This window comes from Oratosquilla oratoria, chromosome 15 (assembly GCF_046742065.1).
Source record: "Oratosquilla oratoria isolate Oo_2021 chromosome 15, ASM4674206v1, whole genome shotgun sequence".
NCBI classification, from domain to species: domain Eukaryota; kingdom Metazoa; phylum Arthropoda; class Malacostraca; order Stomatopoda; family Squillidae; genus Oratosquilla; species Oratosquilla oratoria.
In genome coordinates this window covers 3,145,190-3,162,631 of record NC_134791.1, presented here as the reverse complement: position 1 = coordinate 3,162,631, position 17,442 = coordinate 3,145,190, and the positions used below count along the sequence as shown (strand labels likewise).

Genomic DNA, 17,442 nt, shown 5'->3' with positions numbered 1-17,442 from the left:
CGGGGACGGGGAAGCGGAGGTACTTAAGATGTGAAGAGGTGATTCGCTTGCATAATGTAGGGAGGAGGAGGAGGAGGAAAATGGAGGAAGAAGTATCCATGGAGGAGGAGGAGGAAAATATGAGAGTAAAAATGAGGAAAAAATTACGTTGGAGGAGAAGGGAAAGGAAAAATGGAGGAAGAAGTAACGTTAGAGGAAGAGGTGGAGGAGGAGGAGAGGTGGAGGTTGAGGTGAAGAGGGAAGGAAGAGGGGAGAAAGGTTAGAGAAGGAGGAAGAGAAGAAGGAGAGCAGGAGGAAGAGAGAGAAGAGGAGGAAGAGAGGAGGAGGAGGAAGAGAGAAGGAGGAAGAGAGAGAGAAAAGAGGAGGAGGAGGAAGAAGAGAGAAAGGAGGAGGAGAGAGAGAAAGGATGAGGAGGAAGAGAGAGAAAAGGATAAAGGAGGAGGAGGAGGAGGGAGAGGGAAGAGAGAGAAAGGGAAAGGAGGAGAATGAGAGAAAAAGGAGGAGGAGGAGGAGGGAGAGGGAAGAGAGAGAAAGGGAAAGGAGGAGAATGAGAGAAAAAGGAGGAGGAGGGGGAGGAGGAGGAAGAAGAAGAAGAAGAAGAAGAAGAGTCCATCGAGTACCCAGGGGGGAAGAAATGAAGAACACTAGAAAGAACAAATGAAGTAGAACAATAAAAGTAAGAGAACACCGAAAAGAACGAAAAAGAACACACACACATATTTTCCCCACAGAGTAATAGACGTTTGGAGCAAGTTAGATGAGAAAGTGGTGAGTGCAAAAACAATACACGAATTTAAAAACAGTCTAGATAAAATGAGATATGAAGACGGGACATCACGAGCATAGCTCCCCTTCCCGTAAAATACGAGGTAAATACACACGACGCAGTGGTACCGTTCGCGACCGCTAATCCAGCGGTCCGAGTTCGATTCCCGCCCAGGGCCGAGATGATTTCAGCATCGCTGCACTGCGAGCCGGCACTCCAACTCTCGTGGGCAAGTTGTGTGTGTGTGTGTGTGTGTGTGTGTGTGTGTATATGTGTGTGTGTGTGTGTTGTAAGGTCACAGCATTACCCATAGATCGACCATATATGAGCTCTCATCAGGGGAGGTAATAACTGTCGATCACGTGTTCAACACTTGATCCAAGGCATTGGTAAATTGCACCTATGCACGCACACACACATACATACATACATACACAGGTACACACACATACACATACAGGTACACACACACACACATACACATATACATACACACATATACATGCACATAGACACACATACACAGGTACACACACACACACATAGACACACACACACAGGTACACACACACACACACACACACACACACAATTTGTCAGATATGACGAAGAGTAGGTCAAGTGTCTACTGGAGGGGGACGGGGAAGGGGAAGGGGAAGGGGAGCAGGAGGAAGGAGTGTTGGGAGGAGGTGGAGGAACAGGAGGAGGAGGAGGTGAAATTTGATGAGAGCATGGAGAAGAGAAAGAAGAGGAGGAAGAGGAAGGTACATTGGAGGAGAGAAAAAAGGTTGAGGAGGACGAGGAAGAGGAGTAGGAGGAGGAGGGAGAATGGAGGTGACAGGTGAATGTACCGAGATGGAAGAATAAATAAACAAATGAATAAATAACTAAATAAATTTAATTGAGAGAGCACGAAGCAAATGCGCCACGTGGAACCACGTTTGGAGGAAAGAAGAGAAAGGGGAGTATGTCACTTGACGAAGCAGAGAGAGAGAGGGGGGGGAGGAGGGGAAAGAGAGAGGGAGAGGTAGAGAGAGAGAGTGCGAGGGAGGGAGAGGAGAGAGGGGAAGGGGGAAGAGGAGGGAGGGGGAGGGGGAAGAGAAGAGAGAGAAAGGGGTTGGGGAAGAAAGATAGAGGGGGAGGGAGAAGAGGAGAAAGAAAAAGAAAGGGGGAAGAGCAGAGAGAGCGAGGGAAGAGCAGGGAGAGAGGAGAAAGAGAAAGGGAAGAGCAGAGAGAGAGAGAGAGAGAGAGAGAGAGAGGGAAGACAGATAGGGGAATAGAGGGAGAAAGACCCTCCACACAAACATCCCCGTGACATGAAGAAGGCGAACCGACCCTCCTTTAACCACCATTCACCACCACATGTGAGTTTCCTCGTTCGGCAGGCGATTTTATTCACCAGAGAGGTTTCGGGGGGTCGGGTGGGTGGGGGGGCGTCTTGGTCATCAACCGGATCCGCCCACTAACTGAATGAAATTGCCTGACGGGGCTAGAAACAGCAAGCACTAAGGGGTGCACCACTGTGTTGAAAGGGGCTAAACCGCTCAAGGAGCACCTTGGCACGCTGAGGTCGGCCTCGAGATAAAGAGGCCCCTGCCGCGGCCGCCGGGCGCCTAAGATGGCGGACGCTTAAAATGGCGGAAAAAAAAAAAAAAAAAAAAAAAAATCTTGGCAAGGACATAACTAAAGCATAACACACACACACACACACACACACACACACACACACAGAGAGAGAGAGAGAGAGAGAGAGAGAGAGAGAGAGAGAGAGAGAGAGAGAGAGAGAGAGAGAGAGAGAGAGAGAGAGAGAGAGAGTAAGGAAGAGTAATTTCTTTTGGGATGCCCTGGTGAGGAGGAGGGGGAATGGACGGGTAAGGCGAGGATGGAACAGACGGAAGTGAAAGATTAGGATGGGAAGGCTGAGGAGGGGGAGGAGGAGGAAGAGGCTGGAGAGGGGAAGGACAAGGACGATGGAATCCTTAGTGGACCTTAGTAAGGAGAGTAAGGTCTGAGGTTTCGGTAAGGACCCTGGGAAAAGGGGAAGGGTTGGAGGTCAGCCTTAGACAAGAGGAAGACCCAAGGTCCGAACAAGAGCAGGGCTGTTCGAGAAGGCTAAGGCTAGTGACGTCATGAGTGAGTTGTACGCCGTGACTGGAGATGGCCTGGGTTTTTTTTTCGGTTCACTGCAGGACCGCCAGACTATCCAATATATATTTGGTCAATACAGGAATGCCCGGATCAGTGGAAAAATAATTGCATTTTGTTCCGTGACGTTCTTCCACCACGTAAGTTACATCGGAGCGAATTAAAAATAATAATAATAAAGAAATAAATAAAGGAAAAGATAAAATATTAAAAATAAAAAAGGAGAGGCAGACACCCCACAGCAGGTGCCCCGAAACGGTTATGATTTTATGGACTTTGAGGGCGACCTTGACAGGGTCCCTTTTCTCTCTCTCTCTCTGTCCCGAGGAAAAGGAGGAGGAGGAGGGGGGAGGAAAGGTAAGAGGACGAGATGGAGGAAGTGTGTGTGTGTGTGTGTGTGTGTGTGTGTGTGTGTGTGTGTGTGTGTGTGTGTGTGTGTGTGTGTGTGTGTGTGTGTATGTACGTGTGTGTCATGTATGTAGGGTGGGAGGGGATGCAGAAGGATAAATAATTATGTACATGTGTGTGTGTGTGTGTGTGTGTGCTCGCGCGCGTGTGCGTGTAGGGTGGGAGGGGATGCAGGAGAATTATGTGCGTGTGTCTGTATGTGTGTGCGTGTATGTAGATATGTGAGTGTGTATCTGTATGTAGATGTGTGTGTATGTGTGTGTGTGCGTGTAGTGTGTGTTGTGTATGCCCGAGAGCACGTGTAGGAGATGAAGTCGGGACGCCATCTATTGCGCCGTTGGCTTCTGCCTCAGCCTCCAGCCACTCCGGCGGCTTTTGTCGGCTTCGCGGAGGCGGCGTCGGTGGGGCTTTGTCGGCTTTGCGGCGCTGTGTCGGCTGACAAGGAATCAGGCGAGGTGAAACACAAGAATACACGAAAGAGGAGGAGGAGGAGGAGAAGGATGAGGAGGAAGAAATTCAAGGAACAAAAATAGAGGAGGTAGAAGAGGAAGAGGAGGAGGAAATTTAAGGAATAAAAGAAATAGAGGAGGAAGAATAGGAGGAGGAGGAGGAGGAAGAAGAAAAAGAAGAGGAGGAGGAGGAGGAAATTTAAGGAACTAAAGAAATGGAGGAGGAAAATTAGAAAACAGAAGAAAGGGAGAAGGAAAACACCAAAGAAGAAATTTTTGGGTAGAGAGAAGAAAGAATAGAAAACGGAGAGAGGGAGGGAGAGGAGGAGAAGATCTAAGAGGAAGAGAAGGAAGAAGTTTGCCCCCCCCCTGGACGACCCTCAAGAGCCTCCCTCCGTGTGCGCCTTGTACGAAGATGACGGGTTTAGACAATTCCTATACAAATTATAATAAACGATATATTTACACACACACAATATATATATATATATATACATATATATAAATATATATATGTATATATATATATATATATATATATATATACCAAGGTTAAAATACGCCATTCTGGAATTTCAACCTCGCCATTTACTTTTCTATTTTATTTATTATTTTTAGATAATGTAGTGATAACTAACACTTGGCGAGCGTAAATGGCCAGTTTGCATTACCATCAATATAGGAATATTCGCAAAAAACATTTTTTATAAATATATATATATATATATATATATATATATAGATAAATAAAATAATAGATAAATAAATATTAAAAAGTAAATAATCATAAGAACAGAATAGTGTGTTAAGAAGCAAAATATATATAAATAAATAAATAGAATAATAGATGAATAAATCAAAATAAATTAAAATAAAAAAGTAAATAATCATAACAAGAACAAACGGAATAGAGTAAGAAGAGTACACGATGAGCAGACCAAGGAAGAAGACTACCCGGGGCCCGTTTTCTTTCCCACGTGTTCCCGCGCACTTTGTTAACCAGATGCGGGTGCTGCCCGCTTCTTAAGCCCCCCCCCCCACCCTAACTCGCCACGAGGTCCTGCATTGACCTAAATAAAATCGCTTGACGAAGGTCATACCTAAAACGCCCCTTAGCTAAATGAAAGCGTTTGGTATAAATATATATGTATATATAATTTTTTAATTGATTGTCTTTCCACTACGAGGACTCGAACCTGGAACCTTCGAGATAGGAGTCAACCACGCTAACCACCAAACCATCACACCCCCTTCTTATGTGTAGTGAGGAAATATAAAACTAAAATAAAACAAAATTAGGGGCTTGAGAGAAATTCGCTAGTGACAGCGACATTGACCTGATCATTTCTATGACAGTCGCATGTAGGATTCGAACCCACTGTGGTGGCGTGGGCAAAGGCTCTGTGAAGGTAATCTTACGGGTGGCCGAAAGCAGTGGGTTCGAATCCTACATGCGACTGTCTCATAAAAATTATTAGATTGGAGCTTGTTCACGCACCCAAACCCACAAATTCCAGGTCGTGAGCCCGCCCTGCTAAACGCTGGACCATTAAAAACCCTATCGTGTATTTTACTCTGGGTGACGTCACGTGAAGTTATTCAACTCTTGGGGAGTTCTTGTGCTCTTTGGGAAAGTGTGAGTGATCAATGTCATGTATATTCCCTTTTTTCCAGTTTCGTACGCTTTCCAGTGTGTGTATTGTAAAAAAAAAATTAATTAATTTTATAATTCTTATTTTCATTATTTTTAAATTCCCATTGAATATATTTCCATTCGTTTACATTATATTTATTTTTGTTTTCCTTTACATTTCCACCCGAGCTCCGTAATTCAGAAACCCGAAAACAGAACATGAAGTCTTTATGAAATATAAACACACGCACACACTTGTACCCAGAACGTACCCAAGCAAGTTTTCATGTTTCTTAATTAACATTTTATTAATATATGCAACAGGGTATTAATACTTATTCATGTACTTATTAGCTTAATTCAATATGGTATGATTATTATATTTACTGATATATACATGCTAATAAAAACACGGGTACGTGTGTTCACTTATGCACTGAAGATGTAATATACGAAAGCGCTCTGCTTCGTTAGTCTCCCCGTGCAGAGGCTAGCCAAATCGAATCTTGACTGAGATTGAATGACTTGACTGACGATACCCCCTCCCCCTCCCCCCACTCCATTGATGTGGAGTGTCCACTTGGCAGCGAATTCCACTCCCGAGGATAGAGCACTTACTCGTAACCACTTGTATCTGCAATAGAGCTATGCTAGTGGGGTTCCGTCTCTGTTACTGTGCTCATACACGCATTTGTGATTGGACCACGTGCTGGGCCTGTGGTCGACAGCTATATCCGTCACGAATGAGAGCTCGGAGATCGTACTTAGACCGATCTGTGGGCAACACGCATCATATCCCCTTTGATCAAGGGGGATAGTAACGGCTTGCAGTGTGAGTGAAGTATTCAAGCCCTGGCCGGGGCTCGACCTCGGGTCTCCGTTGTGGAAAGCCCTTGACGGTAACCACTACACTAGCAAGCCGTTGTGTGTACGTATGTGTGCGTTTTTATATGCGTGTTGTACACTGTGTACGTTTGCGTACATGCACATTTTAATACATGTGTGTACATAGTTGATTGAGCATAGTGACAAATGTTTAGTTTTCTAGATTTGACGTAATTAGTTCACGTCTTGATTCGAAAGCATATGCATCTTGGGAGAATTGACTATTTAAATAAAGTAAATTAAGATATATTTTTTATATACGGAAACGAAGGATCTTTGTACTTGTAAACATTGTTGTTATTTAGGGGTGATGCGAGTTAACACATGTTTTGACACACCTGTCTTGCTCTCAAACACCTGTTTCGAGAGACGTGTGATTCACCATGGTCTTGGATCACGTGTTGGACTCGTGATCAATAGCTATTTCTCTCCCGGAAGAGAGCTCAGAGCGCATATATGACCGATCTATGGGTAATGCTGTGACCTTACACGCACATACCCCGAACTCCCCCGCCCACGAGTTGGAGTAACGACTCGCAGCGCAGCGATACTGAAATTATTTCAGCCCTGGCCGGAATTCGAACCCAGACCGTCGTAGCGGCGGCCGTGAACGCTACCACCGCGCCATCGAGTCCTGTGTGTGTGTGTATGAGAGAGAAATTGGAACTTCTCTGTTGGGTAGGTTTGGGTTAACGGGGTAGGGAAGGGGGGGTTAGGGTCGGGTCCATGGGCGGGGTCCCCCGGGGGAAGTGGGTACCCCCCGCCCCTTCCCCCCCCCTCCCCCGTTGGGTAAAACCAGACCCATGCAGGTTGACTACTTGCTAGTGTTTGTTTATATACAAACTCTCTCCCCCCTTCTGTGGAGAGTTGGTCTCGGTCTCTGTGCGCACGTCGTGGTCCCGGGTTCGAGCCCTAACGGCCGTAGGTGACTGGGACCTGTACTAGGCGGCAGTCCAGGTATATAGGGCAAAGGTGCTATTTCCTAATGGTTTGGCTTCATCTTGGTATTATATATAGAAAATGAGCACCACACTGATTGTTTTTACTTATATATTTTTATTATTTATTTATTATTTTTCTTTTTTATTTATTTATTTTGTTTTTTTGAGGGAGCCTCAACATTTTTGTCAACGACTGTCTTCTTCCTCAACCATATCTTGGGAATTCTTCTTGGGACGTAAAAATTACTGTGGTCGAGGCGAGGGGGGGGGAAGGAAGGGAGAAAGGGGAGAGAACGTTGAGGGGGGGAAGAGAGAACGTTGAGGGGGGGGGAAGGGAGACCTCTCAGACACCCGAGTAAGGTCAGTGTTTACATTGGGTCTCCGTTTTCTATGCCGAGGTCCTTCGAGGTCGTACGAGGTCAAACGGCCGCATTTTGCGGTTCGTCTCTTTACAAACACAGATGTCGCTTGTCGTCGTTGGAGCAAATATGGCGGGCACTTGTTCCTAAAGGACACCCTCCCCCCACCCCCAAATCTACCTCTCTCGGACAAGGACGCCGTATGACGTGTCTGTGACGTCATATCTGACGTCATTTGTCTGTAAAGCGAAGTTTGTGGAATATGAATTAGTGAATGAGATTTAAAAAATAAATTGAATAATAGGCAAGTGGGAGAGGGAAGAAAGGGAAAATGGGTGGGTAATTTTAAGGTGGAATATAGGAGGAGGAGGGGGGGTACGTGTACGAGTTATGGGAGCCCTAGGTAGGGAAACTGGTCGAGGATGTCGACGCCACTTGAAGAGAATATTACGTTTCAACGAACTGAAGAACGTCAAAAACCGAAATACGTTTTTTTCTTTCTTTTTTTAAGTGGGAACTCATTTTTGAATGGTGAAGAAAATGTCCTTAGTTTTTGGACTGTGTGTGTGTGTGTGTGTTTCCACCACTGTCTTAGATCACGTGTTGGACCCGTGATTGACATCTATAACCCTTCCGGATAAGAGCTCATGTATAGCTCGATCTATAGGTAATGCCCTTCACACAAACTCCTTGCCCACCAGGATCAGAGTGCCGGCTTACTGATGCACCTCGGGCGGGAACTGAAACTCGAATCACGCGCGGTACCACTACACCATCAAGTATGTGTATGTACATACCTGTGGTCGATTCCCAACGGGTAAGAGTGACTGCTCCCTTAACACGAAGGGCAAAGGTGACTGTCTCTTGGCAAGGGGCCCGACCCCGGGACCACCAGACCACGGGGTCAAGACGCTATCCACGGGGGAGTCACTTGAGACCTGTGGGGATCCAAAGGCCCTGAACGCTCGGGCGAGGGACCGTGACCCCAGTGGGCTTATTTCCCCACCACCACCACCCACGCCCATCACCACCACCCACGCCCATCACCACCACCCACGCCCATCCCAACCACCCACGCCCATCCCAACCACCCACGCCCAAGCCCATGTCCACCACCACCCCCCACGCCCACCCCAACCACCCACTCCAATCCCAACCATCCACGCCCATCCCAACCACCCACTCCAACCAGCACCACCCACGCCCATCACCACCACCCACGCCCATGTCCACCACCACCCACTCCCACGCTCTCTGGGATGAGGGGATCGTGTGTAGCAAAAGGACCAAAGGTCTCTCAACAGAGTACGTTCGTTGGGAACCTCCCCTATGGTCGCTGCCATCCCCTCAAACACCATCCCCCCCCCCCACACACACCAATTTTCTGGGGTGGGGGGTTAATGGACGGATTGGGACCCAGAACGGGATGTCGATCGGTCAAGAGGACCTCAGTTTGGACCACTAAAATATCGTTACTATTACTATTATTATTACTATTATCATCATTATTATTATTGATGGTATTCAGACTCAAACTAAGAAAAATGGGTGTTTGATGGGTGAAGGTCTGAGTTGGTCACCCCTCTTATAAGGGGGAAAAAGGGCTGTATCATATGCTTTTTTTTCCACGTGGTATTGACACACCCCAACCCAGAGGGCTCTGTCAGCGCTCAAGACACTGTCGGCTCCACGTGGCCTGACACATTGAGAAACGACCGCTGATCTGTCGCACCAACGCTGAAAGACGCACGCGGACAGAGAGAGAGCAAAGTGGGGAACCCGCACGTGGTCTTCAGTGCGGACAGAGATAGAGAGAGAGGGGACAGAAAAGCAGGAAACCCGCACGTGGTCTTGATCATAGAGAGAGAGAGCAAAGACGCCTGCGGACAGAGAGCAAAGCAGGGAACTCGCACGTGGTCTCGAGCGCGGAAAGAGGGAGAGAGAGAGAGAGAGAGAGAGAGAGAGAGAGAGAGAGAGAGAGAGAGAGAGAGAGAGAGAGAGAGAGAGAGAGAGAGAGAGAGAGAGAGAGAGAGAGAGAGAGAGAGAGAGAGAGAGAGAGAGAGAGAGAGAGAGGGAGGGGGGGGAGAAGCGTATCGCGAATAGCCAAGAAGAACTAACGTGGCGGTGAGCGACAAGAACGGCCAGACAGACATCAGCATCGAGGCTCACGAGTCGTCGCTGACGGCGCAAAGGCCCGGCCAGTCAGTGGACGCCAGAGAGGCGGTGGGAGGAGGGGATGGGGGGGAGTAGGAGATGGGGGGAGTAGGAGGCGAGGGGGAGCAAGAGAGGGGAAAAGAGGGACTGAAAAAAGTAAAGAGGAGGAAGAAAGAGTAGAAATGACGGAAAGGAAAATGGGAGTTCTGGGGACCTGGCAATAGGAATAGATCGTTGATCAAGAATGGGAAGAAGAGGAGGAGGAGGAGAAGAGGAGACGGTGCCATGAGGGTGGCAGCGGCTGGGGGTGGGTGAGGCAAAGTCAATGGGGAGTGAAGAGTGGGGGGGGGTTAAGGGGGGGATAGTTAACGTACAGGGGAACATGGGGGAATGCCCATGCAGTAGGGTAGAGGGTCGTGGTACTGGGGAGGAAGAGGAGGAGGAGAGGACCTGAAGTCAAGCCACTACAGAAGAGGCTTATTTAAGCATTGGGGGGAAGACGGGTATGAGAGCATGGCACTAAGGAAGAGGAGGAGGAGGAAGCAGGGAAGACGTTAGAGGAGGAGGAGCGAGGAGGAGGATGAGGCTGAGAAGGACGTTTCTGAACAGATGGTAATTTTCCAACGTTACGATGGTAATATTTGTTACTTCCTAGTGTAGCTGCATTCTTATAAGACATTTCCAGTTGCTGTAGTCCGAGTTCTTTCCTGGCATGATGCATTCGAGTCTGCGAAGAAGTGGAATCCCACAGAACGCACAAATGAATCTTGAAGGCGGACAGTTGGTACAAGGAAGATAAGGAGAGGGAGGAGGAAGAGGAGGAGGAGAAGGGGGGTTAGGCAAAGTAGGAGTGGGGAGTTGGGGGAGTCGTCGAAGAAGTCAGAAGGTCACAAGGAAACCCAAGCTGGAGGTCAAGGGTGGGGGGGAGAAGGAGGGGCTTTTGGGGGGAAGGGGGAGAGAAATGGGAGATGTGTTGGGGGAGGACGAGTGGGGGGGACAGCCGGCGCGTCGACGGGCTGCCTGACCTTTGTACAACGTATGCCTATAATTGGGCTTATTTATTAAGCTGGTCTGTGTGTGTGTGTTTACGCGTTTCTGCTCGTCTCGCATGTATTCTTACTTCAAAATCTCAAGTGCATGTGTGATTCACCATTATGGTCTTGGATCACGTGTTGGACTCGTGATCGACAGCTACTTTCCTCCCAGAAGAGAGCTCAGAGTATACCTGTGTGTGCGCGTGCGTGCATCAGTACATATATGTATTACGTATAATCATGGCTTGCGTGTTTTGAAAACCTCAAAATAAGTCACTGTTATTATGTAAATGTCCCAATTTTTTCCCCACTTTGCTTGCGTTCCAAACTTCCTTTGAGTTTTAATTAATTTTTTTCAGAGTATTGCAAACATCTTTTTTTTCCATTCACTCGAATGATCCTCCGAAATCGCTGTAATTTATGCGCGACTGTACCTAGTCATTATCTAGGTTTAAGACGAGTCACAAGAATCGACCACGAGTTTCTCAAACTCTCGAGGAGTGACGTACAAATCTTTTTACATTGTTCTCCACTCGCGTCGTCACGACTCAAAATAGAATAAAATAAATCAATAAAGAAAATTAATTGCATTGGATCATTAGTCTTTCGTTTATCATGTTTGTTTTATTGACGTAGTTACAATCTGTCTGTCTTCTCTTGCTACATTGCCTCTCATCGAAGCGGTGGGCGGGAGACTGGGATGACCCGTCATCCACGAGGATCTAAGATGAGAAGGGGGGGAAGGGGTGGTGGATGGAAGTGGATTGGGTGGGCGCAATTGACTTGGCTACCCCTCCTATTTAGGGGAAGAAGCCCTTGGCATATGTATAGAATTTATTTCACTTTCATTATTCATCTATTTATTACGATGAGAGGAGACGCTGCATATTATTTATATTTGTATACAGGTAGTTTTTGTTTATTTATCATTGATTATTTTTTCGCATCCGACCTAGATATGGACCAAAAGGTCTCCTGTCGGCATGCTCCGCCTTTGTAATCCTTTGACAGTTCCATTAACGACCACGTTCCTGACGATGATATTAACGAAACGTTTTTGTCCGCAGATGAAGGAGCACCGGCCCTGACACGCACCTCTCTCTTCGCCATGACCTCCCCAGCGCCACGCCCCTCCGTCGCCAACCTCCTCCTCCTCCTCGTCTGCGTCGTCTCCTCATGGGGCCTCTCCAGGTCGACCTCCGAAACGGACATCGAGCTACCCGACAACTTCGGGGAGGACTTCGTGAAGGAGGAGGGCGATAGCAGGAGATCGGGAGGTCTCGAGCTGAGGTCCTCCCCACCAGGAGACCCACGGAGGACCCACTTCGGAGAACTGGATGGATCGTCCGAACTGGTGACCTGGGTCGCCGATGGCACGGTCCCTCCGACGACGAAGGAACCGAAGCGGTCCTCGGGAGGTTCCAGGTCCGGTTCGAGAAGGACTCGACTCAAGGTCCGGCGGAAGCACCGCCACAGACACCGCGATGGACACCGAAGGCGGAACAGGAACAAGGCGGCCTACGTGCACAGGAAAGCCATGCAGACGGACCTTCTGGAAGAGGGCATCGCTGCGGTGTTCCGGGGAGTGGCCTACGGGCGCAGTGCCTCAGTCCCTCCGACCACGGTCGACCTCGAAGCCACGCACCTCCTCGGGAGCCACCGCCCGACCACGCGCTCCAGTCGCAACTCCTCAGACGACGACGCGCCAAAAGTCAACGAAGAAGAAGAAGAAGAAGCAACAGCACCGGAGGACCCACCACCCGACGAAGCGGTCGACGAAGTCAAGATCCGCTCGGCAGATGTCGATTACCGTAACGACAGAGAGGCGGACGTGCCCCCCGTGGCCTTGGAGAACATGAGCGAGGACGCAGGCGGGAACGACACCGCCACGGACGTCGTCGATCTCCAGACATCGAACTCGACAGAGGCTCCGACCCCAAAGACGAAGGTCATCGACGAAGTCACGACGACGGTCGCCTCGGAGGCTCCTCCCGAAGTAGGGGAGACGAGCACGGCACGAAGCGTGGAAGAACCGGCGGAGGTTGACAACACTACGCCCGTTGTCACGCCGAACACCACCACCACCACGGTGGGCGCGATCACGCCCACGCCCACGCCCACACCCACCCCGAGCGACAACGATGACACCAAGCTCGAGAACCTGACGAGGAACACCACTTCGGTCAACACTTCGTCAGGAAAGAACTGCAGCGACTGGAACACCCGAGAAGGCGCGGGGATGTCTTTCGTTTACATATTCGAGGCGATCTTCTTCCTCCTGGCCCTTCTCTCCCTGTGGCGCCTGGTCACCCTCCAGGCCTGCACCTTCCTACTCCCGAGGACCTACTTCGTCTGCATCCACCTCCTCCTCTTCACGACCACCGCCTTCAGGGCCGTCTACGTGTTCCACCTGGCCTACAGGGGGAGGGACTCGCTCCCGCCGGCCTTGCTCCTGCTCCTCCTGGACACGAGCCTCCCTTGCCTCCTCTCCGCCCTCTGCGTCCTCCTCCTCGCGATCATCAAGGTCCTCAGGGACAAGATCGCCCCGGCCCTCAACCCCGTCCCGCACCGCGTGGGCGTCTTCCTGGCCTCCCTCATCGCCTGGAGCGTCACGTGCGACATGATCGTCGGATCCGTGCACGATGTCATGGCCCTCCTCATCCTGACGCGGGTCATCATCCTCACCTTCGCCGTGACCGCCGGCTTGGCCTTCCTCGTCAAGTACTCCTGCGTCAGGAGCGAGCTCTCGCGCATGATGACCGAGAACCGCAGGGACATGAAGCTCCTCATGGCGCCCCTGGTGGACGCCAGGGCCCGGCGACGCACGGCGAAGCCCCAGCAGATCGCTAGCCTCGCCACCATGTGCAGGTGCATGGTCGTCATCGTCATTCTCATGTTCCTCCTCTGCGCGCTCAACATCTACATCCTAGCCGTGATCACCACGCCCTCGTTGGTGCACCTGAAGAGCTGGTGGGCGCTGAGCGGGTGCACGTGGGTCGTGGAGGCGTGCCTGGTGGGTCTCCTGATCGTGGCGGCGGCCCTGACGCAGGGCACCTACAGCAGGGACAAGCTCATCTACGTCCTCTTGGTCCCGAGCATCTGCACTCGACCCGAGAACGGGAAACCAGCCCGGACGAACAACAACAACAACTGCGCCTACCAGAGGGTCTCCTACTCCAGCTACACCGACAGTAGCCAGAAGACCCCCGTTCTCGAGGTCTCGGACCCTGAGAGCTCGAGCCGCGACCGGGAACAGTACTCGACGGTGGTCGCCCCAGGGCCTGCCACCGTGAGGCGCTCAGCGACCTTCCACTGTGCCCCCTCGCGTCCTATTCCCCCCAGGATCCACGGGGCCTATCTCACCCGCCCCCAGCCGCCGTCCAGGATCGCGTCGTCCCTCACCCGGATCCCCTCGTGCCCCGCCAGGACCTCCTCCTCCTCCATGCTCGTCAACGACGGAGGCTTCGTCAGGTTCAGGACACAGGTGGACGTCGAGCACCCCCTCGGGGAGCGTCCGCGAAGACATCCGTCCCATCCGAGCATAGCCAGTTACAAGGAACTCTCGAGGCCGGAGGCGCACTACGTCCCTTCGCAGGAGCCCGCGGGTCCTGTCCTCCCGCCCCTCTCCAGGGGCTCCAGTCCCTACGGCTCTAGGGCGTCCCTCTCGCAGCAGTCGACCCACTCCCTCTACGGCCCCCGACAGCAGGTCGAGAGCCCCATGCACGGGGATACGCCCTACGCAGAGGCCAGGACGCTGAGGATGGGCTACCCGGAGGGCAACTGCAACAGCGTCTACGGGGCGTATCCTGCCATGGTCCACAGGAGCCCAAGTCACAGGTACACCAACCTCAGACGCAACAATTCCTTCGCCAACCATCACCAGACGACCACCTCCTCTCAGGGGTCCTACGAGCACTACAACTCCCTTCCAGGGAGGAGACGGTATTCCAAGAGGCACCGCCTCCACAGCACCCACGGGCACCCACAGCAGTACTACGAACCCGCGAACCACGGCGCGGGTCCTCCTCCTCCAGCCTACGGGACCGCGAACGATCGGTACACGACGAGGGATATTCGGATGCTTACTTCGGCTGGGAACTACGCGGCGTACCCGCCCTACCCAGGGACGGCACAACGGCCGTATCCTCCCCAGCAGCAGTACCTGCAGAACCAGGAAGCTTACAGAGGCTATATCCACGAGTACCCTCCGCAGGGGGGTCCTGACCATCATCATCTGGTTCATCCGGATCTTGTCGGTTCGAGTTACGGTCGAGGAGCTCACGGCGATCGACAGCAGCCTGGAGACACTGGGAGGGAGAGAAGGGGCGACAAGGACACAGAATGGGCGATCGAACTGATCAAGAGCAGCCCCATCTTGGCCGAGTTCTACGCCATCAAGGAGGAGAGGGAGAAGGAGGAGAAGGAGAAGGAAGAGAGGGAGTTGGAGGAGAGGAGGAAACAGGAACGGAGGAAGAGAGAAACGAGAGACAATCCCCGTGACGAAAGTGAAAAGACATAGAACTTTGTATAAAAAGTCAATTTAGCTTTAATTTTAAATTATTGTTTTACGTGTCACATATTCAAGGGCGAGCACGTAACAGCTTGCCGTTTTAATGTAAATACTTGTAATTCCAGTAACGGATTCTGTACAGACTAGTCTTTTAGCCATTCGTACGAATCTACGTAACCCTAAGACTCGATTGATACACCGTCAGACGTGTTCTGCATTTACGTACTGCACATTCAGTTTCCTTGTGCGAAACGGACTCCCTTCATGTTGAATGTAATAAACATTTGAGCAAAAAAATATGAATAAATAAATAATAATCTGCTCACCCCAGACTCTTCGGCTGGCTCGGTGTGCCCCCGAGGTGCTGGAAGACGTTTCGGGAGTGAGGCGACAACCTTCCTGCTTGCACCGGACGCAGAACGACTCGGGACTCGAAGTCCCTTCGTCGCTTTGCTCCGTTCCCTGCTCTCTGTACCCGTTGCTTCTTCCTCTCTCTCTCTCTACGTGATCTTGATCTATTTTTGCTACCGTCTTTTGTAAATAAAGCGTCAAGTCCACGATTCTTGTGCTTGGATATCCTCACTTGCCGCCGTGGATCCGTCGTGGGCCAAAGAACCCAAAAGCAAACCTGGAACTGCGGATGAAGAAGAGGACCAGACATGACTACGATTGGTAAGGTTGAAGGTGATGAGTCTACGTCAAGAAGCACGTAGCTGTGCCTGAAGCACCTTTGCCCTATGTGCTTGGTAGCGGTTCACTGTTGGGAATCGGAGATAAATGCGGGACTCGAACCCACGACTAAGTGAAAGCGAGACCAATACATTTCCAATTGCACCACAAATGAAGGTTGCATTTACAACACACACACTACCTATACACCAAAAGCTTTTTCCCCCCTTATTATGGGGTAGCCAAGTCAAAGGCATGCACACCCACTCCACTAACATCCACCACCCTGTCCCCACTCTCATCTTAGCTTCTCATGGATGAAGAGCCACCCTTGTCTCCTGCAGACTACCTTGGTCAGAAGCAATGCAGCAAGACACAGCACATCCACAGAAGTCAAGGCATGTGCACACACACACACACACAAATGCCTCACTTCACAACCACTGTGAACTCTTCCATACATACACCAAGGCTTTTTCCCCCAAACAAGGGAGGTAGCCTTAACACTCACCCATACATAATAAAATAAACAATATAAATAAATTATTTAGTTTACTATCACAAACTTCACCTCTCAGAGCGGGCAAAGATGGTGCCATCTATTACAGAAAATAAAATAAAAAACCTCAAATGCCTGAGGTTGGAATGTCCTCTTATAGAAAAACCAAGTTATCATAAATTGTCTGATAAAATAGATAAAATGATAAACACTAAGCAAAGCAGACCATGAGGACGGAGATAAATGAAATTGTGAAATTACTTTCATGGAGGTCAATCAATCAAATGTTTACACACAAGGTATACATAATCATGACAAAACCCAAAATACTTTACGCTAAAACAGAGGCCAAAACTTGAACACAAATATGAAAATTGATTCAGTTTAACACCACAAACTTCCCATATCAGGAGGCTAGGACAGTGCCCCTCACAGAGGGGAATTTAATGAACCACGCCTTTGGTCCAACTCGTTAGTGGCAGGATTCGAACTGCCGTTACTTCAACCTACACAAGTGGCTTGGAAAGCAAGCATCCAAACATGAAAAATCTATCTACATACTTAAAGGGATTTTTCCCCCTTATAAGGGGTAGCCAAGTCAATATCATGCACACACTCCCACCCATTCCACCACCCTTCCCCCCCCCCCATCATCTTAGCTCCTCATGGATGACAGGTCATCCCTGTCTCCTGCCCATTGCCCTGTGTCAGAAGCAATGCAGCAAGACACAGTACATCCACACTAGGGACACTTCACTTATAAAAAAACATTCCCTCTAGCAAGAACTAGAGAAGACGGAAAGAAATCCCTTCGGGTTGTGTCAAAGTCTCACCCATACAAAGCCGTTCTCCACTCGCCCCTACCCTCTGCCTTCTCCCTTCCTTCCTCAACAGGCATTTGCTCAAAGCCCATTTCAGCCTATCCATCCATCTCATGAAATGATAAAACTATGAATTATGTGATCAGAAAATACAATGTCACAAAATGAA

At 49.9% G+C, this 17,442-nt stretch overlaps 1 protein-coding gene across 2 annotated transcripts in view; it reads left to right on the top strand.

Annotated features, from left to right (window-relative positions):
* The window catches only part of LOC143033249 (uncharacterized), a 483,462-nt gene extending 467,618 nt beyond the window's left edge, over positions 1 to 15,844 (top strand). For both annotated transcript variants that reach the window (XM_076198461.1, XM_076198462.1), the window contains one exon: positions 11,842 to 15,844. In XM_076198461.1, the coding sequence (XP_076054576.1) occupies positions 11,883 to 15,293 (3,411 nt within the window). In that variant the 5' untranslated portion in view covers positions 11,842 to 11,882 and the 3' untranslated portion in view covers positions 15,294 to 15,844. The remainder of the gene's footprint in view (positions 1 to 11,841) is intronic.
* The last annotated feature ends 1,598 nt before the right edge of the window (positions 15,845 to 17,442 follow it).